The following is a 25,381-nucleotide window of genomic DNA, read 5'->3' as shown; positions in this document are numbered from 1 at the left end:
AATGTCAAGAAATAAAAGCAAGTAAAGATTACTATAACAAAAGCAAAGGCATTACCACAAAAACATAGCAAAAATGATGCAAAATATGGCCAAGATCATACCACAAAATGCAAGGTCCACATGACTCATAATCCTCACAATTCAACACATTTTTTAAAGGCATAAACTCAGGTTTTAGTATGAGGATCAAGACAACATGATGAACTTGACATTTTTAGATTGAATTTAGACATATTTGCATTATTTACTTACAAACATAACTTGCAAACCAAGCAATTAAGTAAAATTCACACACATGCAGCAAAAGCTCATACAAACAGTAGCTAAAACTTCACAAAATCATATGGTATAGGTCACAAACATTTATCAAGAAATTGGAACTAGAATCAAGCAAATTTTCACAAGTTTTTTAATACAAAACATCACAAAATAGCAAGAAACACATCACATTAGTTTTTATCAGTTTTAACATGCAACAATTATCACAAAAACCACCACAAAACTAACAAGAAATATACATGAAGATTTTTAGAATTTTTAAGGGTTTTTAGATGCACAACTTCACAAATTTTAACAAAAAATAGTAGACAATTAGCAAGAAATTCCACATATTTTTTTTCAGGTTTTAACACACAAAAATATTACAGAAATGTCAAGAAAAATATCAAGAACATATGGAAAATTTTATGGAATTTTTTCAAGAATTATTTGAACATATAGGGGTGCAAACAGCAAGAAACAGTGTCAAAATAGCAAGAAAATAAAGAAAAAACGAAATCCAGTACAACAAAAGGCCCAAACCCACACACACATGGATCTTGGGTTCTCAGGGGGGCCGTTGGATTGATCCAGATGGATCAACCCTAGATCCAACGGTCAGGGGAACGAACCAATTGAACCAGACCGGTTCAAAGGCTTATATAAATGCCTGGAGACCGGTCCAGTTCATTCTTCACTTGCTTTTCTCTCTCTTCTCTCTTTCTAGTGAGAGAAGCTCCCACTTCTCTCTTCTTCAACGTTCATCCTCCACCGCCGATTTCTGGAATGAAACGGCTGGAGACGATGAAGATTCATCGGAATCTTCATTGTCACCGCCGTGAATTCTAGATTCCGGCGACACTCAAATTTCTCCGATCTGTTTGGATCTAAACCCTAACTTGTTCTATTTCTTGTGCTGGTTACGAATATGAACCTAGATTTGGAAAATAAACGGTGAATCTTCGTAGATCTACAACTTAGGGTTTCGGTTCCAAACTTTTTCAATCTTTCTCAAACTTTTTCGAAAGAACAAGTTTTAAAACTTGTTGATCTACTATGTTTCACCGTTTATCTTTGATTACGAACCTTCGATGATGCTTTAGAACAAAAAATGAGAAGTGTTCATGTGTTTACCTGGTTTTAAATTGGAGATTTCGAACGAAAGATCCTTGAGACTGCTTCAGATTCTCCTGGTGAGTTTGAACCGAAAATAAATCGGAGTTCTATCTTCTTCTTCTCCACTGGTTCAGTTTCTCTTTGATCTTTCTTCTTCTCTTCCTCAAATCCTCTGTGATCACGCTGATTTGTCCTCTGGATGATTCGGTGTTGGAATTGCAGAGTCTTACAGTTCGATGATGAAGATTCACTCCGAATCTCTGAGAACTGCGAAACAAATTGTTTTTAATTCGAACTGTTTTTGTTACGAAATTGCTGGATTTGAGTTTTATGTGATGAAATTATTAAGAATTTGTGATGGATTGGTGTGGATTTGTGAGGAATTGAGGTTAATTTGAGTTAGGGTTTATGATTTGGGGGTGAAGTTCTTCATGAACTTCATCGTGTTCTTGATGGTTTTCTGGAAAACGGTTAGAGTTGGATCTTTGAGGCTGGAGAGAGAATTGTGGAATGTGTTTGTTGAGTTGGCAATTGGTGATTGATTCTGTTGGCACTTGTGCAGTGAATGTGCCTTTTATAGGCTGCCATGTGTGATTTTGGACCAATGTGGGACTGCCACGTATCCTGGACTTGCTTTGGACTAAAATTGGTTCAAGGACCTTCCTGCAATTTCGAAAGTAAAAGGACCAACCTGCAATTTTGACAAACTGGACCAATACGTAATTTTTAAGACTTAAAGGGATAAAATTGAAACTGAAAAAAGATTTTATGGACTAAAGTGAAAAAAGAAAAAAAAGAAAAGAGAATTAGAAATGCAAACTTTAAAGATTTTAAGGACTGAAATGAAAAAAGGACCAAAGTGCAATTTTTAGAAATTTTAGGACTAAAATTAAACTAAAATTGAATTTAAAATTGGTAAAATGGAAAATAACGTAAAGTGGAACCAATAAAAAACACAAAATGGACTAAAATGAACCAATTACTTAAATGAGGTATTTCAAAGTAACCTCTCTCTGTCAAAATTTCGTGTGAAATGACCAAAATGCCCCTGGGGACTAAAACGACTCAAAACGACTCAAATGCAATTTTAAAATGGTTTTTTAACAGGAAATTAAAGCAAGAGTTTATTCAAGCAAATTAAAAGACTCAGAGACAATTTTTTAGGGATTAAACAGAGCTCTAACATTGGAAATGACTAAAATGCCCCTAGGGGCTAAATTGACTCAAAATGACTTCAAATGTGATTTTTTTGAAATGGATTTTGACATAGAATTGAAATAAAGACTTACTCAAACCAATTGAAAAGACTCAAACAATTTTTAAAGGACTAAAATGAATTTGAATGCAGGAAATGACTAAAATACCCTATTTCATGAATTTTGCAAATAACATTGAAATAAAATGCAGAGGAAGATGCAATTGATCAGAGACAAATTCAAATGACTTGAAATGCAAGAAAAAGTTTTGGATGACTTGAAATGCAAGAAAACATGGACAAATACACAGTTGAAAAGATTTGTGAAACTAAGCTGAGAGATAAAGCAGAGTGAAATGTCAGTGTAAACAATAGCAAATTGGCAAATGTTCAAGAATAATAGACATATATCAAAGATGAAAGAAAATTTTGAACAAGTATTTTTAGGTCCAAAATTAGGGTATAACAAGTATCACTAACATCATACTCGAATTTGTCGGAACGTTCTTTCTTAACATGCCTTACATTCCCGGAGGATTCACACTTGTGCTTGATTAGTTCACCGGCCACCTTTTGGCACGATCAAACTCTTACTAATACTTATCCAAGTTCTTACTTCTGAGTTCACACTTTCCAGTGCATCTTCATCACATACTTCGTTCCTCCTGGGTCCTATTCAGCTCTCAGGCATCCATTCCAATCGTCGAATGCTAAATTGAGTTGATCAGGCTCAACTAACAACAACAATTAGAACATTTACCCGGAACCCAATGGTCCCACTACCATAGTTGTAATTTAATGACCCAAGGCACGGTCTGAATCGACCTGCTCTGATACCAATTGTAACACCCATACCAGACATATCTAGAAAGTCTGGCACGAACGTTATTATTAGTACTGGATACATTAAAATTTACAACATAATTTACATACGAATGAATATTTATACAACAAATTGCGTTTGTACACAAATCACATAAACATCTCAACCATACATATAATTTCATCCTTAAATTCAGAAGCATCCTGCAGCGACACGAACGCACATTTACTGAAACATCCATCCGACTTCAAGCTGGCATAACGTCCTGCTTATCTGAAACAAATAAGGATTGGGATGAGACATAATGTCTCAGTGAGTTCCCCTAAATCCTAGGCTATAGGCAACCTTAGGGGAAACCTACGGTCACCTCGTGTCTACAATACAACCTGACGGTTGATTATACGTGTGTGGGGACTTGCATACTTAGACGGTAGTGCATACTAGTGCCGTCATAATCTTGGCTCACTTGTTATAGGCTTCACTTCCTATACGTGTCATGGCGGTCGAGGGGGAATCTAGGACCGCATTGCCAAGAATACGCTCTACGTATCGAGGCCTAAACATAACATATCATGACACTAATCTAAACCGGACGATTAGAGGAAACCTAAGATCGTCATCGGTATCATGTTCTTTACTTGCTCTAATCCATGCCTTGTACTTATCATGTAGCATCTAATGCTCTTGTTCTTGAACATAAACGTGCATGGAGTCATTCTTACATAATCATAAGCATAACATACATAATCATATCTAAGTTCATTCATTATGTTAGCGTTGAACAAACATTATTATCTTGATTCATTTTACGGAGAGTCGTGGGTGGAGTAACCCCGGGAACACTCCCATACATGACCGATGTACGTACATCGGACTCCCTCGGTGTTGTGCGGGTCCCTTGCGGCTTAAACCGTTCCCCTTAGGTTGAGAACCTCCCGTATCCCCTTGGCGTGGATAACAAGAGACACGAGCACCTACGTCTTGTTTACACAGTGACATGCGGGTCCCTTACGGCTTGAATCGTTCTCATTACGAGAACCCCTTGTATCCCCCTGATGTGGATAGCAAGAGACATGTCACCTACACTTATTAATCATAGTCATGTCGTTCGTATAGGTTAAACCTAATCATGCATACATGTTTACCCCGGAACCTTAATCGATCCGATTAGCGGTAAATATTCATACTTGTACATACTTAGTCCTAGTGGAGAGATTAACTATCCTATCCACAACTTAACATACTTATATATCATTCTTGATCATGTGCGAAGATAACAACTTCGTGTCTTAACATCCTATAATTCTTGCTAAACTTGCTAGTTCTCGACTACTATGTCGAGGCTCTAGTTTTTCCCTTTCTTAGTGCTTACTACCCGAATAAATCGGCTTAAACTCTCTTGTGCCTATCTTGATGTATGTAACACCCCGTTTTCCCAACGTAAAAATTTCTTAAATAAAATCAGAGTTTTTCATCATAAAACGGAATGTCACATTTCTTAAAAAACGTAAATGGAATAATAATTTATCCTTCAAAAATATAACAACATAATCTTTAAAACTTCGCAGCGGAATAGTTTGACAACTTAAATAATCTTTGGCACAAGGGCCTCAATATAAATTTTCATAAAACTTAGTTCAACATCAATTCTTGAAAGATTCATAAAGTAATACGTAAGGAACAGAAAGTAAAGACATAATCCCATCCCGTTACGTGTCAGAGCACCTAAGACACACTTGTGAGGAGTCCACTCACGACCGCAACTAATCCTGGTTACCTGCAAGTTACCCATACGAAGAGCAACATTTCCAAGCAGAGGGGTGAGATTTCTCAAACAATAATATTAAACATATAAATCATATAAAGTACATTCAACAACTTAAACATCTTATAATTCATTAATCATATCTAACAACTTAAACTTCCTTAACTAGTATCATTAATCTTCCTACATTAGTCATAAACTATCATAACACTAATCATAAACATCTTCATATATCATCAATTACTAATCTTAAACATCATTATATAACATCAAATAATAGTCACCAACAATCATCACATAACATCAATATCAATCATAAGCATCAACATGTAATTCACATAAGTATCATTATCAAAACATAGCATTACCGAAAATAACTTCATAATCAAATTCGTAATCAATCCCATATATCCACATAATTATAAACATCAACTTATAGCATCCTAAGTACAAACACAACGTTATCATGTATCGTCATAAATATATTCATAAAACATCACATATCATCATATCATAATTCACGTAACATCTTATCATAAATCATATAACATCATAATCAATCATCAACATAAACATCATAATCATTCATCTTCATTCATCATAGCACTTCATTAATAACTTATCAACGTGACGTCTTGACATCTAAACAACTCGACAACTCGACAACTTGACAACTCGACAACTTCACATCTTAAATCATCTTAAAACTTCTTGATATGCAAATGCATGTGGTACCAATCAACAACATAAATGAGCGTAATTAGGCTCTTCAACATGTGAGCATAAAGCTGCCGGGCTTAAAGCCCCCAACGTAGTTCGAGCACAAAGGCTGCCGGGCCTAAAGCCCCCAACTTTAATGAGCACAAGGCTGCCGGGCCTAAAGCCCCCAACTTTAATGAGCACAAAGGCTGTCGGGCCTAAAGCCCCCAACTTTAATGAGTATGCAATGGACTCAATCTTCCTACAACTTGACAACTTAAACAACATCATGAACATCTATGACATCCTAACATCTTGACATCTTGACAAAATAACATCTTAACAACTTGATGACTTCATAACGACTCGACGACTTAACAACTCTTATCATCTTAACGTCTTAACATCTTAATATCTAAGCATCTTGACAACATATGGATCACATAAATAATTCATGTCATATCATAATATAACAATATCAAATGATAATAAACAACATCTTAAAACATCATATTCATCAATCATAAACAACTTCATATAACATCGTATTTAAACATCGACAATAATTCACTAAGTATCTTTGTAAAAACATAATAAATTATCCACAACATATTTTCATGTCAAACCAAAGCTACTGGGAAGATATCACAAATATCAACAACTTTCATGTTTACAACAAAGATCAATTCAAAACAGAAACATATGAACAAAACGCAAAAACATGAAACAGAGAATGCTGTCACCGTACAATTTTGCTAAGACCTCCCTGTAGTATTTTCATCATAACTCACAGACCAAACATCATTTTCACGTCAAACCAAAGCCACAAGAAAGCTAACAAAATTATCTAAAACTTTCATGTTTACTCCTAAGACCAATTCTGTACCGATCAATACCAGTTTTTATTTTAAATTCGGAAAAGTTGTGCTGAAAGTCCATAAAAATTCATTGTGACCTACGTGCAGTAATTTGACCATAACTCAAGTTCTATAAATCCTATTGATGTGAGACCAACGGCATTAGAAAGCTAACATCCATACCTACAACTTTCGTGTTTACACCTAAGACCAATTCCCCACCGATCAATACAGGTTTTAATATCAAAATTCGGGCAGAATGCAGATTTTCTCCAAGTTTCACCTAATCTCATGGTTATAACCTCAAAACTACTTCCAATAATCATCCTATGGATTATCTAAGGTCTGTACATAATTTCTACATCAATTCAACAAGTTTTCATCATCTAATCATCAAATCTCTCTCAAAACCCTAATTCTCAAATTCTCACAAACTCTCCCCAACTTGTTAGATGTAATCTAATGATTTAACAACTTAATATTAATGCAAGATAGTCTCACCCTCACCTTAGATTAATTCCTGAATCAGCAGCAGCGTTCTTCTTTCCTAAGATATTCTCCTCTTCTCTTGACTTTTCTCTTCTCTTCTCTTCTTTCTTGTTCTTCTTTTTTCCAAAAAGCGGTTTAGGGTAAACTCTTTCCAACCTAAGCTTCTCTATTTATAATACTAAAATATTCTTCCCAAATCTATTTAGGCCCAACAACTTATTCTTCTTTCTATTCCAACCCTCAAATCCACTCACACTAATAATCCTCATATTCTAATAAATAATATTTCTCTACTAAATATAGTCTTCCACTAAATATATAATAATACACCATATAACAATAATATCATATTTCATCAAAATATATATGTATATAATATTTTAACACCAAATAACAAATATACCTCTTCATTGAATAATAAATATATTTCTACACCAGATAACATATATATTTTCACACAAAATAACAAATATATTTCTACACTAAATAAAATATATATTTCTACACAAAATAACAAATATATTTCTACATCAAATAATATATATATTTCTACACAAAATAACAAATATATTTCTACACCAAATAATATATATATTTCTACACAAAATAACAAATATATCTCTTCATCAAATAACAAATATATTTCTACACAAAATAACCCCACAACTTAATATTTATTTTATTTTCGAATCTTATTTTATTAAACAATAAAATAAGTCACAACGTCTCATAAATTTCTCTAAAATCATATAAATCACATAAATCTTATAAATCACACTAATCATATAAATATATTATAAAACTCATTTAAAATAATTAAATAAAAAGGAGGGCGTTACAACTCTCCCCAACTTAAAGGAATTTCGTCCTCGAAATTCAAGCACAATAGAAAATAAGTTTAGTCATTACTTCATCAAACAAAACACAAAAACAACATCAAGTTGGTCAGTTAAACATAAAAACATAACTACTAACTAGAAAACATGACGATACGACACAACGACTCATCTACTTGGTCGGACGGACCAACCTGCTCTGATACCAATTGTAACACCCCGTTTTCCCAACGTAAAAATTTCTTAAATAAAATCAGAGTTTTTCATCATAAAACGGAATGTCACATTTCTTAAAAAACGTAAATGGAATAATAATTTATCCTTCAAAAATATAACAACATAATCTTTAAAACTTCGCAGCGGAATAGTTTGACAACTTAAATAATCTTTGGCACAAGGGCCTCAATATAAATTTTCATAAAACTTAGTTCAACATCAATTCTTGAAAGATTCATAAAGTAATACGTAAGGAACAGAAAGTAAAGACATAATCCCATCCCGTTACGTGTCAGAGCACCTAAGACACACTTGTGAGGAGTCCACTCACGACCGCAACTAATCCTGTTACCTGCAAGTTACCCATACGAAGAGCAACATTTCCAAGCAGAGGGGTGAGATTTCTCAAACAATAATATTAAACATATAAATCATATAAAGTACATTCAACAACTTAAACATCTTATAATTCATTAATCATATCTAACAACTTAAACTTCCTTAACTAGTATCATTAATCTTCCTACATTAGTCATAAACTATCATAACACTAATCATAAACATCTTCATATATCATCAATTACTAATCTTAAACATCATTATATAACATCAAATAATAGTCACCAACAATCATCACATAACATCAATATCAATCATAAGCATCAACATGTAATTCACATAAGTATCATTATCAAAACATAGCATTACCAAAAATAACTTCATAATCAAATTCGTAATCAATCCCATATATCCACATAATTATAAACATCAACTTATAGCATCCTAAGTACAAACACAACGTTATCATGTATCGTCATAAATATATTCATAAAACATCACATATCATCATATCATAATTCACGTAACATCTTATCATAAATCATATAACATCATAATCAATCATCAACATAAACATCATAATCATTCATCTTCATTCATCATAGCACTTCATTAATAACTTATCAACGTGACGTCTTGACATCTAAACAACTCGACAACTCGACAACTTGACAACTCGACAACTTCACATCTTAAATCATCTTAAAACTTCTTGATATGCAAATGCATGTGGTACCAATCAACAACATAAATGAGCGTAATTAGGCTCTTCAACATGTGAGCATAAAGCTGCCGGGCTTAAAGCCCCAACGTAGTTCGAGCACAAAGGCTGCCGGGCCTAAAGCCCCCAACTTTAATGAGCACAAGGCTGCCGGGCCTAAAGCCCCCAACTTTAATGAGCACAAAGGCTGCCGGGCCTAAAGCCCCCAACTTTAATGAGTATGCAATGGACTCAATCTTCCTACAACTTGACAACTTAAACAACATCATGAACATCTATGACATCCTAACATCTTGACATCTTGACAAAATAACATCTTAACAACTTGATGACTTCATAACGACTCGACGACTTAACAACTCTTATCATCTTAACGTCTTAACATCTTAATATCTAAGCATCTTGACAACATATGGATCACATAAATAATTCATGTCATATCATAATATAACAATATCAAATGATAATAAACAACATCTTAAAACATCATATTCATCAATCATAAACAACTTCATATAACATCGTATTTAAACATCGACAATAATTCACTAAGTATCTTTGTAAAAACATAATAAATTATCCACAACATATTTTCATGTCAAACCAAAGCTACTGGGAAGATATCACAAATATCAACAACTTTCATGTTTACAACAAAGATCAATTCAAAACAGAAACATATGAACAAAACGCAAAAACATGAAACAGAGAATGTTGTCACCGTACAATTTTGCTAAGACCTCCCTGTAGTATTTTCATCATAACTCACAGACCAAACATCATTTTCACGTCAAACCAAAGCCACAAGAAAGCTAACAAAATTATCTAAAACTTTCATGTTTACGCCTAAGACCAATTCTGTACCGATCAATACCAGTTTTTATTTTAAATTCGGAAAAGTTGTGCTGAAAGTCCATAAAAATTCATTGTGACCTACGTGCAGTAATTTGACCATAACTCAAGTTCTATAAATCCTATTGATGTGAGACCAACGGCATTAGAAAGCTAACATCCATACCTACAACTTTCGTGTTTACACCTAAGACCAATTCCCCACCGATCAATACAGGTTTTAATATCAAAATTCGGGCAGAATGCAGATTTTCTCCAAGTTTCACCTAATCTCATGGTTATAACCTCAAAACTACTTCCAATAATCATCCTATGGATTATCTAAGGTCTGTACATAATTTCTACATCAATTCAACAAGTTTTTATCATCTAATCATCAAATCTCTCTCAAAACCCTAATTCTCAAATTCTCACAAACTCTCCCCAACTTGTTAGATGTAATCTAATGATTTAACAACTTAATATTAATGCAAGATAGTCTCACCCTCACCTTAGATTAATTCCTGAATCAGCAGCAGCGTTCTTCTTTCCTAAGATATTCTCCTCTTCTCTTGACTTTTCTCTTCTCTTCTCTTCTTTCTTGTTCTTCTCTTTTCCAAAAAGCGGTTTAAGGTAAACTCTTTCCAACCTAAGCTTCTCTATTTATAATACTAAAATATTCTTCCCAAATCTATTTAGGCCCAACAACTTATTCTTCTTTCTATTTCAACCCTCAAATCCACTCACACTAATAATCCTCATATTCTAATAAATAATATTTCTCTACTAAATATAGTCTTCCACTAAATATATAATAATACACCATATAACAATAATATCATATTTCATCAAAATATATATGTATATAATATTTTAACACCAAATAACAAATATACCTCTTCATTGAATAATAAATATATTTCTACACCAGATAACATATATATTTTCACACAAAATAACAAATATATTTCTACACTAAATAACATATATATTTCTACACAAAATAACAAATATATTTCTACATCAAATAATATATATATTTCTACACAAAATAACAAATATATTTCTACACCAAATAATATATATATTTCTACACAAAATAACAAATATATCTCTTCATCAAATAACAAATATATTTCTACACAAAATAACCCCACAACTTAATATTTATTTTATTTTCGAATCTTATTTTATTAAACAATAAAATAAGTCACAACGTCTCATAAATTTCTCTAAAATCATATAAATCACATAAATCTTATAAATCACACTAATCATATAAATATATTATAAAACTCATTTAAAATAATTAAATAAAAAGGAGGGCGTTACAATGTACATGTTAAGCTTACCATGATTCTTGATTCGAAGATTGCTTGATGTTATGTGCATTGATTAGATGTTGTTTTGGGGTTACAAAGTTATAAAATGTTGAAAGAAAAGCATCGGAACGCACCACGGACCCTAGAATGGACCAACAGGCCAAAGCATGCTGGCCCATCCAGAAGGCCACGCTATTAGCGCAGCTGGGGCATAGCCCTTGCTGAAGAATTTCGCTATTAGCGTATATTTCGCTAATAGCGTGGTTCTTCGGGTCTGTGGTACAAATTTTGCTATTTTCGACCCAAAACTCATCCTACTGGTTCCTGCAATGCACCAAAACATCCAGCAACATATATATACATTCTAAAACATCTTTCATAGCAATATTACCATGTACAAGACAAGATCAAGGCAAGGGTATCAAAAATCATATTTTTCCTAATCTTAACATAAATCATGCTAGGCTTGCAAATTAAACACATAATCCCAATGGTGGGTTCTATCTAAGAACTCACCTAACATATTCCTTGTGATTCCTCAAGTTCCAAGCCTCCCCAAGATCAAACCCTAAGCCAAGAATCCTTGCTCAATCCTTTCTCTTTGTTGTTTCTTGTCCTTGAAGCTTCTACAATCCATACTTGATCACCAATTCCATGTTTTTTGTGAGGCTTTGATGCCATAGAAGAAGGAAAGATGGGGCGGCCTTAGAGAGAAGGAGGAGAGAAATTCTTCTCTCAAACCTAGAGAGAGAAAGACAAGTGGAAAATGAATAATTTTTGCCCCAAAAACACTTATATACTCCCTTGCGAGAAAATACCCAAAATACCCTTCGCCTTAGTCGCGTTTTCCTGACACTAATACATAAGTCCATACTTGACTGATATCACATAATATTAGCTTCCCTCGTACTTAACATTTTTGTCATACTCGCTTTCCATGAATCTTAGTCCTCTGATAGATTTATCAGATAAAAATTCCATTAGGAAAAGAGCGGGATGTTACATAGTGTAAAACAGTCCCTAGGTAATGATGTCTAGTGTTTTAGGTAATGATGACTAGTGTTTAGAGTAGATTTAGTGCAGATTTTATGTTAAGTCTTACAAACAAGCTTTTGGGTTGACTCTATATATTTGTAGTGTATGCTTCAGTTTAATGTATATCAAAGTATCTTAGCTTTTTTACTTTGTTCTCAAAACTTTATTGTCTTCTCCAATTTTTCTGGGTTTTCTTCTTTCTTCTCCACCATTTTCACCTTATGGTCTTTTTTTCTACAAGAATGATTAAATAGATAACTTATAATAATCAGAAAAACCACTCTCACAGCATTAACACACACAAAGACTTAAAGGACATAGAAACATGAACACTCGGAGGCCTGAAATTTGAACACATAATTGTTAAATTGAAACACTTCAAAGTTCCCAACTCGCAGCATCCGATTGCTTTTGTTTGTGCAGTATTGTTTCACAAACTTCAAATCCTTATAGATTTAGGCATTATTCTAGTGATCATAGCTGCCAAAGCAAAGATCAGACACCATATCTGCATACAAAGTGCATCCCCTGGAAAAAATAACATCCATTTGAAAAATCAGAAGATCCAAGCTAGAAAATCTGCAATGTCTCATTTGTTGAAGAGAGCTTCTTAGATAAACATTTTTTTTTAAGGAAGCTTCTTAGTTAAACATTATTTACCTATGTTTGACGCATTATATTAATAATGATAATAATATAATGATACATCATTAATTAACCATATAGTTAATCAGTAATTAACAATATGGTATATAATTTTAAATTAATATTGTGGCGTATCATGTTTAAGAAGATAATTACCTTAGGGCTCGGAGAATACAGCGTGTTGTTTTCATTGTGGGCTTTCGGTAAAAAGGCCAAGATTGAAGAGATTAGTTTATTTGCCCTTAGCTTCACTCGTGTCGACCTTATCTTCATTAGAAACTAACCAATTGTAAGGAAGTTGGATTTTAGGCTCAAAGTTGATGTTGCTGCTGCTGCTTTCTTTTGCATTGTCAATGATCTGTAGAGGAAGATGTAAACTCATTGCCATTTGCAACATGCAATGCCCATTCCTTCGCAACCAAATCTTGGCGGGATTTAAATTAGATTTGTGCTCTTGTTTTTACAAAATGACAGTGTTCCCGAGAGATATAGATTGTCCAAAGATAACTCTTTCTATCAACCATATTCCGTTCCAAATTAAGTGCCATATCAAAGCATTCTTCTGTATATTCACTCTAAAAAGAAAGATAAAAAGGTGGTAACGGTGAAGAGAGTGTTTGATGTGAAGAACCAGATAATGCAGGAAGGCTACATAAAAGAGGAAGCCAACCCAGTTGATATGCATATCAAGGTGCTCTATCCTTATTTTTGAACCCCCATTAAATCGGTGTTTAAACCATGTCTGAATAGTAGGATTTCCACCAGAACCATTATAGTTTCCTCGTGCCAAGGAATAACAATTTCAAAGCGACACCGGAAGTGACGAGGTTCCTACAAATTGGAAACACACACACACACACATGAGTATATTAGAACCAAAGAGCTGCATCTGTTTGCAAGTTAAGGTACTAAGCATGTCGACAAATAATTGTTGATTGAAACCAGACCAGACATTAATATAATGTAGGCAATAGTTCAGAGTTCAAATGGTAAGAATAAAATATATTTTTTTATATATAACATATAAAGCATAATAAACAAAATTATATTTGTGGGAGGAACAAATTATGAGGATAATATATTAAAATCTTAAAATGATAAATAGTTTTTGTCCAAAGAAAATCAAGATACGGATTTAAAAAACTTCTTATTGATGAGGGCGGAGTATTTGCATACCTCAAATAGTCTTTGTAGCCATATAATGAAGAAGTAAGTGAAATATGCATTTCCCAAAAAGGATATAGAGGAAAAGTCCACGTATTGGCAATTACTGGCGCTCACAAGCTTCAACCTACACAACCGTTTCGGGATTTACCATACGTTACACAAATGTCAAATATCATGAGACCTTACATTGAAAATATTGTGAATGTTAAAAGGGATGGTAAATGTGGTTTCCGGGTCATAGCTAAGCACATGAGCATGGAGGAAGAAAATCACATATTGGTTCCTAGTGCACTTATTCATGAGTAGAAAAATGGTAAAATTGTTTAAAAACAATAGTAAGTCACATATTTTAGTAGCAATAAAGAACTCAAGAACTCAAATGCATAAATAAACTTACATATAAATTTTTGATATTTCCATCATAAATAAATGCACAAGGAACCGATTTAGGGGGATCACCATTTCATATCTAGATGAATCCTATTCATTCGCCAAACAATGTTTGAATTAGTTCCACTCTTCACTGCTTCTTTTTCTCATTTTCACTCTTATAACTTATTTAATATTTGCTCAAAAAAAAACTTATTTAATATAATTCAAGTGTTGATTCAAGATTGCATGAACTAATAGTAAATCAATTATCATGAAATCTGGGAAAATATTTCTGCTTCTTCTTTCTTTCAATGTCTTCTATTATGCAGCAGTGGTACTCAATCTACGTTTTTCCTATGTATTTCTGTTTTCATTATTCATCATTCACTTCTTGACGGTTTAATTCTGTTTGATGGTTATCAGAATTGTGCACCTCAGACATGCCCTGATAATGCTATATGTGGTAATTCGGACGATTGGGAAGGAGAATTTTTTCCTAACATTTCCAAAATTAAATATGAGGTACATTTTTTATGGCCAAATATAACATGACATGTTGACACAATAATAATTTGAAATAATGACATAATAGAATGCAATCACACGTAACGGTGTTATGTCCGATGTGTGACAAACACTGTCACAGATGTAGTAACATTCAATTACTCATTTTTTTAAAGGGTCTTGTTAACAAGTGCCCTGGCACTTTTAAGCATTCTAAATTAAGTAATTATTCATTAAAAATGTCAAAGTTTTAAATTTACAACGCACTTTATTACACAAACTTTCATAAAAAGTTATAGGGCACTGTGTTGGTATTGGTGTTGTATCTCGTGTCTGCATTGGTCTTAGTGCTTCATAGGGGGAGAAGGATCTAAGTCTTTCTCAACTGACAAACACTGACTTATTTGACACCAATAGTAGTTTGAAGAAAATGACATAATTGAATGCAATAACATGTGTCAGTGTTGTGTCCGTGTCCAACATTGATACTACACTAGCACGTTTTTAAAATTATCATTACTCTCAACTGAATTAGTTTTCAGTTTTCATGCTGGCGCAAGTTCTTGACAACATAGTACGGTAATCTAAGAAATGTTAACGAATTTATATCTCTTATGTTCATTTGTATTCCATAGTAATGTGTCGTGTGTTCATTTATTAATACATGATTTATGTAATTTTCAGGGGCCTGCCAGTAAGAATCCACTTTCATTTAAATGGTATAATCCAGAGGAGAAAATTCTTGGGAAGAAGATGAAGGTTGGTTTTCTTTTATATTATAAGTGGCGTTTCTTATTTGACCTAAACTTGGATTTTAATAGAATTTACTCTTGTGTAACTGCAGGATTGGTTCAGATTTAGTGTTGCATTTCGGCACATGTTCCGTGGAACATGTGATGACCCGTCCGGTGCACCTAGAAAATATTGGCCATGGGAAGATGGTACCAATTCATTAAGAATGGCTAAAAGAAGATGTGAGTTAATTTTACACTCTAAAATTTGATATACTTAGATATTTTTATGTGCTACAAGATAAAACTGTTTTAATTAACACAGTGAGAGCAAATTTTGAGTTCATAAACAAACTTGGAGTCGATTTTTGGAGCTTCATCGATAGGGATATAGCTCCTGAGGGGAAGACTCTTAAGGTGAGTCAATCTTTGAAATTTCTCAGATTTACTTGATTGCAATTCTTTGAGAGGATTGAAGTATGAGAGATGGTGTGCATGCTTACTTAACGTTTATATCTGGAATATTGAAATTGAACAATGGTCATAGGCATAGTTGATGGAATGTGTTTCCTTGATTAATGCGTTGCGTCAACATTTATTAAGGTTATTATATACTCTTTCTGAGCTATTGAATTTTGCACTTGTTGTCTTTGTCTTAGGAATCAAATGCAAACCTGGATGAAATTGCGGCCCTTGCTCATGAGCTTCAGAGTCAGGTAATTTGACATCAATGGATCTTTTAATATAGAGTATTGAATTTAAGATAAGCAGCTTAAAATTCGAAGATAAGTCTCTCTGCTTTGAAGCAAGTACAGAGTTCGTGTAATTATGCTTCTCACTACAAATAAATATTATGAAATATTTGAAACTTGGAGAATGCATAAATCTAAGATTTTGTTTAGTGAATCGTGGCTTTGAAATCTTGATAACACATCCTTTTATTTTATTGTTTCCATATTATAGAGCAACAAGAGACTTTTGTGGGGAACAGCTCAGTTGTCCGCGCATCCTCGTTATATGCATGGTGCTATTACTAGGTAAGATTTACACCAGAATCTTCTAGCTTGTCTATACAGTCCTTATGCCCATCGGCTTCATGCCTCACAATGAACTGTTTTACAGCCCCGACTCAGCAGTGTATTCATATGCTGCGGCTCAAGTGAAAAAAGCCTTGGAGGTACACTTGTATAGATATAGTACTAAAGTAACGAGGTCAGTTGTATTTTCAGAATCATTGTTCATTGTGCTAAGGAAAATATATATTGCAGGTGACACATTATTTGGGGGGAGAAAACTATGTGTTTTCGGGTGGTCGAGAGGGTTACCAATCTTTTTTGACCACAGATATAGATCGCGGTATTGCTCATTTGGTGCGTGAATCATTATATCCTTCATTTAATTATCTGATTGTGCTCATTTTAGCCTCTTGTGTTAGTAAACAATGTGCATGAAATATCCTAGAAAATAAAGAAATAATAGTATCAAATTTCACACGACATCAACAGTAATAATATAGAACTTTGTTATTTTCTAAAAAACACGAGAAGGCTAGGCACATAAGCTTTCAACAATTATTTTTCTTTGTAAATTGTGTTGTCTTGCGTGTATGTTGCTTTGAAGTGGTAGAACTATCATCAAACAAGTTTTTTTATTTTTTATTTTTGGAAACTTTTTTCTAACTGAAAATGCCAAACAAGTTTTTTTTATTTATTTTTAAAAACTGTTGATTAAAATTGATTTCAAAAATAAAATTAAAAAACTAAAAAACAAAACTCATCCAAACAGGCCCTTACAATGCTACTTATTTACCTGGTTACAGTGGTACTTTTTTGATGCTGCTATTGCACACAAAAAGAAGATCGGATTCAAAGGTAGAGCACAACTATAATTTTATCTCTATACAGACTAAACCCTTAATTGTTTTCTTTTTGCTTTATAAATTAATTTTTCTTATGCTTTTCTTTTGCTATGTTTTTAGGGACATTTTTAATTCAACCAAAGCAACAAGAACCTACAAAACACCAGTGCGTATCTTACCTATTCAATCAATGATTTTACAGCGCCTATTATTGTATGATATTACAAACTTATATTCCTCTAGGTATGATTGGGATGCTGCAACTGCAGCTAATTTCTTGCTATGTTGGTCATCACTTAAAGGTAATATTTACTTGTATTCATCATTCAAATGTCTCCCCACAAACCAAAAAATGGGTGTGATGCCTTTTCTAGAAAGAAGTTTTTATGTTGTCAAATAGTACACCATTAAAATTTTGAACTGGATATAGCTTTCTTATTGTTCTTTATCTTTTTCTAAACCAATAATTTACTTTGCCCTAAAATATGTAATCTTGTACGCTATTTTGTCCTCTATGAAACTGTATATTCCCCATTTTCTTGAGAGTTAGAAAATTTTCGTTGTACTTGAATTTAATGGCCACATTATCCCTAGTATGAATGAATTTATCCAAAATAATACCAACAAAAGCAGGATGAGTAAAAGATTTCTCTGATTTTCTTCATTATGAATTGCACTATTTCACAGTGCACAAATTTCTCCTGTCCTCATTTTCACTCCTTATGTAGGGGAATTTAAACTTAACATTGAGTGCAACCATGCTACCCGATCTGGTCGCAGGTGAATCTTTCATTGTGTATTGTGTTCACATGTGAAATTATTGATCATACTTTCCATTTCAATTTTGATGTTCATTACTGAAACTGTACTTTTAATTGCCTGTCATAGTTGCCATCAAGAGGTTGAAACTGCAAGGATCAATGGATTGCTGGGTAGTATCGATGCAAATACTGGTGATCCTCAAGTTGGTATGTGCAATCTCTATTATGTAATAAATAATGCAATGTCTAATGTGGAAGACTTTGTGTTAACTTTCCATGAGATAGGAAGTTGTAATATGAAGCTCTTATCACTATTGCAGGTTGGGACACAGATCAAATTCTCGTAGATATCCAAGAGGCAACCATGATTATGCTCAGAGTTTACAAACAGGTATGAAAGTGTTTGTTTCTTGACTAGTGTCTCGAAGTGGAACACTCCTCACCTTAGAAACAAAATCTCATCTGATAGGGTTATTCTTATTTTATTTTATATTTTCAGGGTGGAATTGCACCCGGTGGATTCAACTTTGATGCCAAATTGTGAGTCCTTCACTAACTTTTTGTATAACATTCTTTTTCTGCCTTGCAATTTTTTACTGAGTGATATTTTAGGCGAAGAGAGAGCACAGATGTTAAAGACCTTTTCATAGCTCATATTCTTGGAATGGATGCAATGGCCCGAGGTCTCAGGAATGCTGCCAAGTTAATTGAGGTGATACATTCTATTCTCCCATACATCAGCTTTTATCCTGATAATAATTCAGATATGTAAAGTCAGTCTGAAAACTTTTTTTTTCTCAATCTTTCCACCCTTAAAGCAATCAAGCTAATAATTTCTCATTATGCTTGACCAAAAGGATGGCTCTCTGGATGAGCTTGTCGGCAAGCTATGTGACAGTTTCAACACAAACATTTGGCCAGTGGTAAAATTGTACCGATTTTGTATTCTCTTCATCTATATTTAATGTTTTATTTGTGTTTAATTTGATCGGAATGTATGTTTCCACAGCCGGCAGACGGTGCTTTTGATTTTCTTGAGAAGAAGGCCTTGGAATGGGGAGAACCAAAGGTTGCTTCTGCGAAACAGGTAACTAAACCTTTATATCCCTTGTAACAACAAGGGATGGCAATACCTTGTAATGTATATAACACATGAATTTTCACTTTCCCAACTCATAAGGAACAAATTTATAAATATGATTATTAATAATTCGGCTTTAAGAATGAATCTCGACCCCAGGATGAGGATCCGATCACCTTGTGTATCATCTAAGATACCTACATGCTTTGTTTGGATAAACATCTCAATTAAACACATACAGCATAAACACTTATCCTATAAGTTATTTTTCAATAACAAGATAAGATAAATTCAAAATGTTTTGATATAAGCTATAAGTTGTTTTCATAAGCTATTATGGACAACTTATGGCCATATCATTAGCTGTTTCTATAAACTCTCCTAAACGGTCTCACAAGCGTTTATGCCAGTAGATAAGCTTGAATAAGCCAATCCAAACAAGCCCTAATTGTTGGATAGTGTACGGAACTTTTCAATGAGGGCATTTTGCCTTATGAGTATACAATAAAAATGAAGAAGATATTTGATTCTTAAGCAAGGAGTATTTATATTTACTCCGTTGTCAGTATTTTCTTAAGCAACTAACTTTTTTTTTATTAGAAAGCAACTAACTTTGATTCTACTAAATGTCTTTGTTTTATGTTACAGGAGCTAGCCGAGATGATATTCATGAGTATTCTAAGTTAGTTGTTTTATGTTTCAGAAAGAAACATCAACCTCTGCGTGGAAGTTATATTTCTTCTTTTTGTATGTCAGGAGTAGTCTACGATCATAGCTTTACCAGTATAATAAATGGAAATCCAGATTATATAGTACTTCGCTGCTTAATTTTGCTTGTGATAAACTAGTATGTATCATGTGGGCGAACACACGGGTAACTTTATTTTTTATTTACAATAGTAGCAGGCACGCGTGTCGGACAGCACATACAACACAAACACGCGTCGGACGGTCCGTACCACACATACACACGTCATATTATGTGTTTCTCAATATAGGACACGCGTTGGTCAGTGTTTGACACGAACACGACACTGATACCTATGATTACACAAAACAATGTTATTTTCTCAAATCATTAATGAAGTATCAACGTGCCGGTGTTCATGTCATGTCTGGTGTTTGTGTCTGTGTTTGTGTCTTTGCATCATAATTTACAACCATAACTATTGCGGAAACGACGACGGCAAAATCACAACTTTTTACATAAATTTGTGATCCATAGCCACAACATTGCATAAAAATAATAAAGGTTACAGTGTGTTGATCCATATACACCAAGTAGCAAGGAAACAATTGTTTTAAGGATTAAAAAATCAAGTTGAAATCAGATGAATAGAAAATGAAGTACTAATTATTGAAAATATTTTGAATTAATTTTTGAGATATATTTTAAAGTGTAGGTAATTTGAAAATTAAAAGATATAAACTCTAGGTTTGAAATTGTTTTAGTAAATACAATAAAAATGTAATTTTGGACATATTGTTGTTCACACCATCATTTTAGGCTTACAATCCCCTCAACTAACCAGAACTGGGCCAAGCCCAATATTACTCGTCAAACCCGGCTTCTCTTCTCTCCCACTCATTTGTCATTCTCCCTCAAACCCTAAAACACCTACCCTCTCCCCTACCCGCCGCCATCATCTCTTTTCCTCCCACCACCACTGAAATCGGCCTCCTTTGACAAAAATAACATCTTTTTCATATCCTCAACTTTATATATCTTTCTATCTCAACATAATCACAAAAAGAGCATACCGAACAATGGTTCAGTATTTACCAATGAGTTTTCCGAACAACCAATCCTTGCTTCATCATATTCTTTGCACTCACCTGATCATACCAAACTTTACAAAAACTTAAATCCAATTTATTATCTATTTTCTCTATGTTTTTTTTGTCTGCATGTCTCTATTTTTTTTTTTTTTTGCTTTATTTATTCTTCTCAGCTTTGTTTTTTTATCGTTGCTGTTAGATTTTTCAACGGGTATGGCACTACTACAAAGGGATCTTGTTATTTTTTACTCAAGCCTCTCATCAATTCCCTAAATTACCTTTGAAAACTCATGGGTAATTTACCCAAACCAATCAAAAATAGCCATGTGTTATTATTTTATTTTGCAAAAATTTAGCATGTATTTTATTATCTGCATATTCACCCCATTTTAAATTAATGATATTTTACAATTTAACCCATCGCAATAATTAAATTTCCCCTCCAATCCAATCATTCTCCAAACCTTTTTTTTTTTTTTTCTAATCTGGGTTCATCTTTCATTCATCTTCTTCAACCATTCAAACATGGGTTCATGAACATTTGAAACCGCAATATCTGGGAATTTAATGCCAATAACCATGCATTCATTCCAGTTAAGCTGAACCATGCATAAATCATTAAAAATTAAAAAAAATCGCACCTGGAGGAATCGAACCAGCGTACTCTCAACTTACTTGAACCATACTCCCAAACCACTTGACCAATACATCTTTTATTAATCTAAATGGAATGCAAAATATATATTATTAGTAAGCAATATTTTTTTTTTCAAATGTCAGTCTTATAACCTAGCTTTAGTAAAAAGTAAAAATCATTTTATATGTGTATATTTATGAAATAGAAAATCTTTCTTAAAAAAAAATGAATTCATTCATTTGATTTTTTATATTTTAAATATTATTGTTTTGAGTAAATTACATTCCCCTCCCCTCAAAGATGCTTGAATTACACTCCCCTCCCCTTTTATGTTAAAATATACACTCCCCTCCCCTCTTATTCAAAACATATTAGAAAACTTTTCACTCCCCTCCCCTAAGAGAAGTTTGAATTACATTCCCCTCCCCTCTTATGTTAAAATCTACATTTTACTCCCTCAATATTTTTTTTTATTTCTAATAATCTAACAAAAAATAATAATTTAACACACTTTGAAAAAAAAATAGTATTGCGGGTCTATTTTAATATAATAAAAATCTGAATACATATTTTTCACTATTTTTTATTCACAATTTCATTAACATATAGTTTTAAACCCTATTATAAAATATGAAACAACCAAAAATAAAATTAAAATATGTAAAAAATTACTAAAGACAATAAAGCATGGTTATTTAAAAGTTAATTTTATACTCTAAATTATAAAATCAATAGAAAAATATTTAAATTTAATTATCATTGACATTTAAATTATAAAGAAATGAATTAATATTTCTTAAATGGTTGTTCAAAATCAATATATATCATAAAAATATTTATTTATGTTAAAAAAGATTAAAGTGTAGTGCATATTTAATTATTAAGGGAGTGGGTTGTAATTCAAGCATCTTATAAGGGAGGGGAATATAAATTTTACTTTTTAAGGGAGGGGAGTGTATATTTAAACATAAGAGCTTCACCAAAAAAAAAAAAACATAAGAGGGGAGGGGAGTGTAATTCAAGCATCTTTGAGGGGAGGGGAGTGTAATTTACTCTATTCTTTTATATAAATTCATACTTTTATCTAGATTCGATGAACTATAACAATGTTTCATTTGTGATCAACCGAATTGTGATTTTTTTAAGGTCGTATCTTTCGTTTGGATCAAATGAATTGTTTAAAGGTATTAAATGAAAATTATCAAAATAAATGTAATGTTTCTATTAAATATTTTTGCATTTTATATGTAAAGAAATATGTTAAATATTTGCATTGTGCTCCTTGAGAATTTTATTTGCTTATATATGCTGATACAAATTTTTATGTATCCAGATGAGAAAGTTAATATGACAATTTTGAAACTAATAACTATTTTTAAAATATCTACATTAATGTTGTGTTTCTATTAAATATATTTTTTATTTTATTTGCAAAATATCATCATATAACTGCACCACACTCGTCGCATAATTTATGTACTTATTTATGCGGAAGTAAATTTTTAAGCACCATTATGAGAAAGTCGATGTGTAAAATTTTCAAAACTATGTTGAGGCAAAATCTCAAAAAACAAAAAATTATTTTATTTTAGAATTATTATGGAATCATTAATATTTGTTTTATTTAGTTTATTTCAACAAAAAAAAAAGATAGAAAATCTCTAGTCCATACTATTTGGGTCATTGAGATTTGTCCATTTGTCGAAAGTTTGATGATTTCAATTTCATATATGGAACCTTTTCTATATTTTTTTTCATATGTTGTTATACAATTTAATGATGAATAACCAAAATATTTAACTTTCGCCTAAAAAAAATCTCACATTCATGCATTGATTAAAAAAATTAAAATTCATTCATTATTCAGTTAAAAAAAAATTAAAGGTAAAAAATTATAAAAAAAACTCATAGGATTTTTATTTTTTAACCAAAGAATGCATGAATTTTAATATTATTGCAAAACATAAACCCCTAAATATGGTCTGTGTAATGCGAAACAACTATTATGTTGTGGATTTTTTATGAATATGTTGGATGTGGAAATTATATCAGGAAATAACGCTGGAAAAAGATGAAAATTCAATTGAATTAAAAATGGATCAATTCACATCAATTAAAAAATGGTATAGGTGATTTGAAATTATACAATTCAAAATGGTCAAAAATAAACTAAACACATTTAATAAAAATATAAAATTGTAATGCTTCTAAATGTTATTTTTTTTAATAAAAAAACATATATTATTACAAATGACTTATATATAAGCCTGTATATTTAAAAGATAAAGTAAAGTTTTAAATTTATAAACGCTTTTTTACAAATAATTTTTGAATGACTTAAAGGTATAGGTGTTTTTAAATTTATAACCACTTTTTTCTAAGTTATTAATACAGAATACTTTTAAAATAAACTTATTAATACAAAATTATTAATATCAAATGCTTTTAAATTAATATTGTTATTTAACTTTTTTATTTAGAAGAAAGGTTTATAAGCCTCCTATATCACTTTATATTGCAAATTAAATGTATTGTAAATTATTTGATATCACACACTCAATTAAGCTTAGAAAAAAAAACGTGTTACAAATGATTAAAAAATCATATTAAAAAAAATGTGTTACCTCTTAACCATTATAATTTATAATAATGTACTGACCATCACTGATATATACAAAAACATGAGATAAATATTTGTCCCTTCAAAAAAAAAATATGAGATAAATATTTTTTACTAATAGATATAAAAAAAATTGGACAAATATTTGTTATTGAAACATAACAAAAAAGATAAATATTTACCTCTGATAAATATAAAAAAGTACATGACAAATATCCGTTACAACTACTTTAAAAAATACATGACAAATATTCATCACTAATAAATATTAAAAAATCAAAACAAATATTTTTCTCATATGTATAAAAAAACACATGTGTAATATTTGCCCCCAATACTCAGAAATATGAAACAATATATATCATGGGAAAAAAATCACCAGACTATTATTTTCAATTAATAATACATACAATTACGGAACAAATATTTCTCAATGGTAAATAATAAAAAGAAAAACGACACAAGTATTAATCACTGAATCCTAAAAAAAAACACGGGAAAAATATTTGTTATTGGTAAATATTATTATTTTTATGAAACAAAAGTGATGCTAGATCTTCCCTTAAAAAAGTGATGGTAGATGCATTACCCAAATTCATTAAGAAAAAAAAAAGAGAAATACGAAGAAAGAAAAAGGGAAACTAGATCAACACATTTTCAAAAAGACATAAATCTAAAATTATGCAAGCCTAACTTATTTCTTATGTAATCTAGGTTCAGGGGT

The 25,381-nt window shown here is 32.0% G+C and overlaps 1 protein-coding gene and 1 long non-coding RNA gene across 3 annotated transcripts in view; one reads left to right on the top strand and one right to left on the bottom strand.

Annotated features, from left to right (window-relative positions):
• The window catches only part of LOC146908044 (xylose isomerase-like), a 35,634-nt gene extending 15,198 nt beyond the window's left edge, over nucleotides 1–20,436 (top strand). The window contains exons 1-20 of one of the 2 annotated variants that reach the window (XM_085726754.1): nucleotides 14,815–15,020; nucleotides 15,110–15,208; nucleotides 15,875–15,949; nucleotides 16,035–16,164; nucleotides 16,247–16,338; nucleotides 16,581–16,637; nucleotides 16,885–16,958; nucleotides 17,044–17,098; nucleotides 17,190–17,291; nucleotides 17,741–17,792; nucleotides 17,900–17,945; nucleotides 18,023–18,081; nucleotides 18,508–18,559; nucleotides 18,668–18,747; nucleotides 18,861–18,931; nucleotides 19,040–19,080; nucleotides 19,153–19,252; nucleotides 19,398–19,463; nucleotides 19,550–19,627; nucleotides 20,270–20,436. In XM_085726754.1, coding sequence (XP_085582880.1) covers nucleotides 14,958–15,020; nucleotides 15,110–15,208; nucleotides 15,875–15,949; nucleotides 16,035–16,164; nucleotides 16,247–16,338; nucleotides 16,581–16,637; nucleotides 16,885–16,958; nucleotides 17,044–17,098; nucleotides 17,190–17,291; nucleotides 17,741–17,792; nucleotides 17,900–17,945; nucleotides 18,023–18,081; nucleotides 18,508–18,559; nucleotides 18,668–18,747; nucleotides 18,861–18,931; nucleotides 19,040–19,080; nucleotides 19,153–19,252; nucleotides 19,398–19,463; nucleotides 19,550–19,627; nucleotides 20,270–20,308 — 1,431 coding nt within the window. In that variant the 5' untranslated portion in view covers nucleotides 14,815–14,957 and the 3' untranslated portion in view covers nucleotides 20,309–20,436. Of the gene's footprint in view, nucleotides 1–14,814; nucleotides 15,021–15,109; nucleotides 15,209–15,874; nucleotides 15,950–16,034; nucleotides 16,165–16,246; nucleotides 16,339–16,580; nucleotides 16,638–16,884; nucleotides 16,959–17,043; nucleotides 17,099–17,189; nucleotides 17,292–17,740; nucleotides 17,793–17,899; nucleotides 17,946–18,022; nucleotides 18,082–18,507; nucleotides 18,560–18,667; nucleotides 18,748–18,860; nucleotides 18,932–19,039; nucleotides 19,081–19,152; nucleotides 19,253–19,397; nucleotides 19,464–19,549; nucleotides 19,628–20,269 lie in introns of those variants that run through there. The other variant, XM_085726755.1, reaches the window with a different exon arrangement.
• Nucleotides 12,817–13,443, bottom strand: LOC146908045 (uncharacterized). Its single transcript, XR_015019164.1, has 2 exons — nucleotides 13,304–13,443; nucleotides 12,817–13,030 (listed from the first exon to the last, which is right to left on the bottom strand). It is a non-coding gene; the product is annotated as an uncharacterized LOC146908045 (long non-coding RNA).
• Nucleotides 20,437–25,381: the final 4,945 nt, after the last annotated feature.

The sequence above is a fragment of the Medicago sativa genome, chromosome 7 (assembly GCF_051527215.1).
Source record: "Medicago sativa cultivar Bolivia chromosome 7, Bolivia_mono, whole genome shotgun sequence".
NCBI classification, from domain to species: domain Eukaryota; kingdom Viridiplantae; phylum Streptophyta; class Magnoliopsida; order Fabales; family Fabaceae; genus Medicago; species Medicago sativa.
This window is presented reverse-complemented; position numbering and strand designations above follow the sequence as displayed.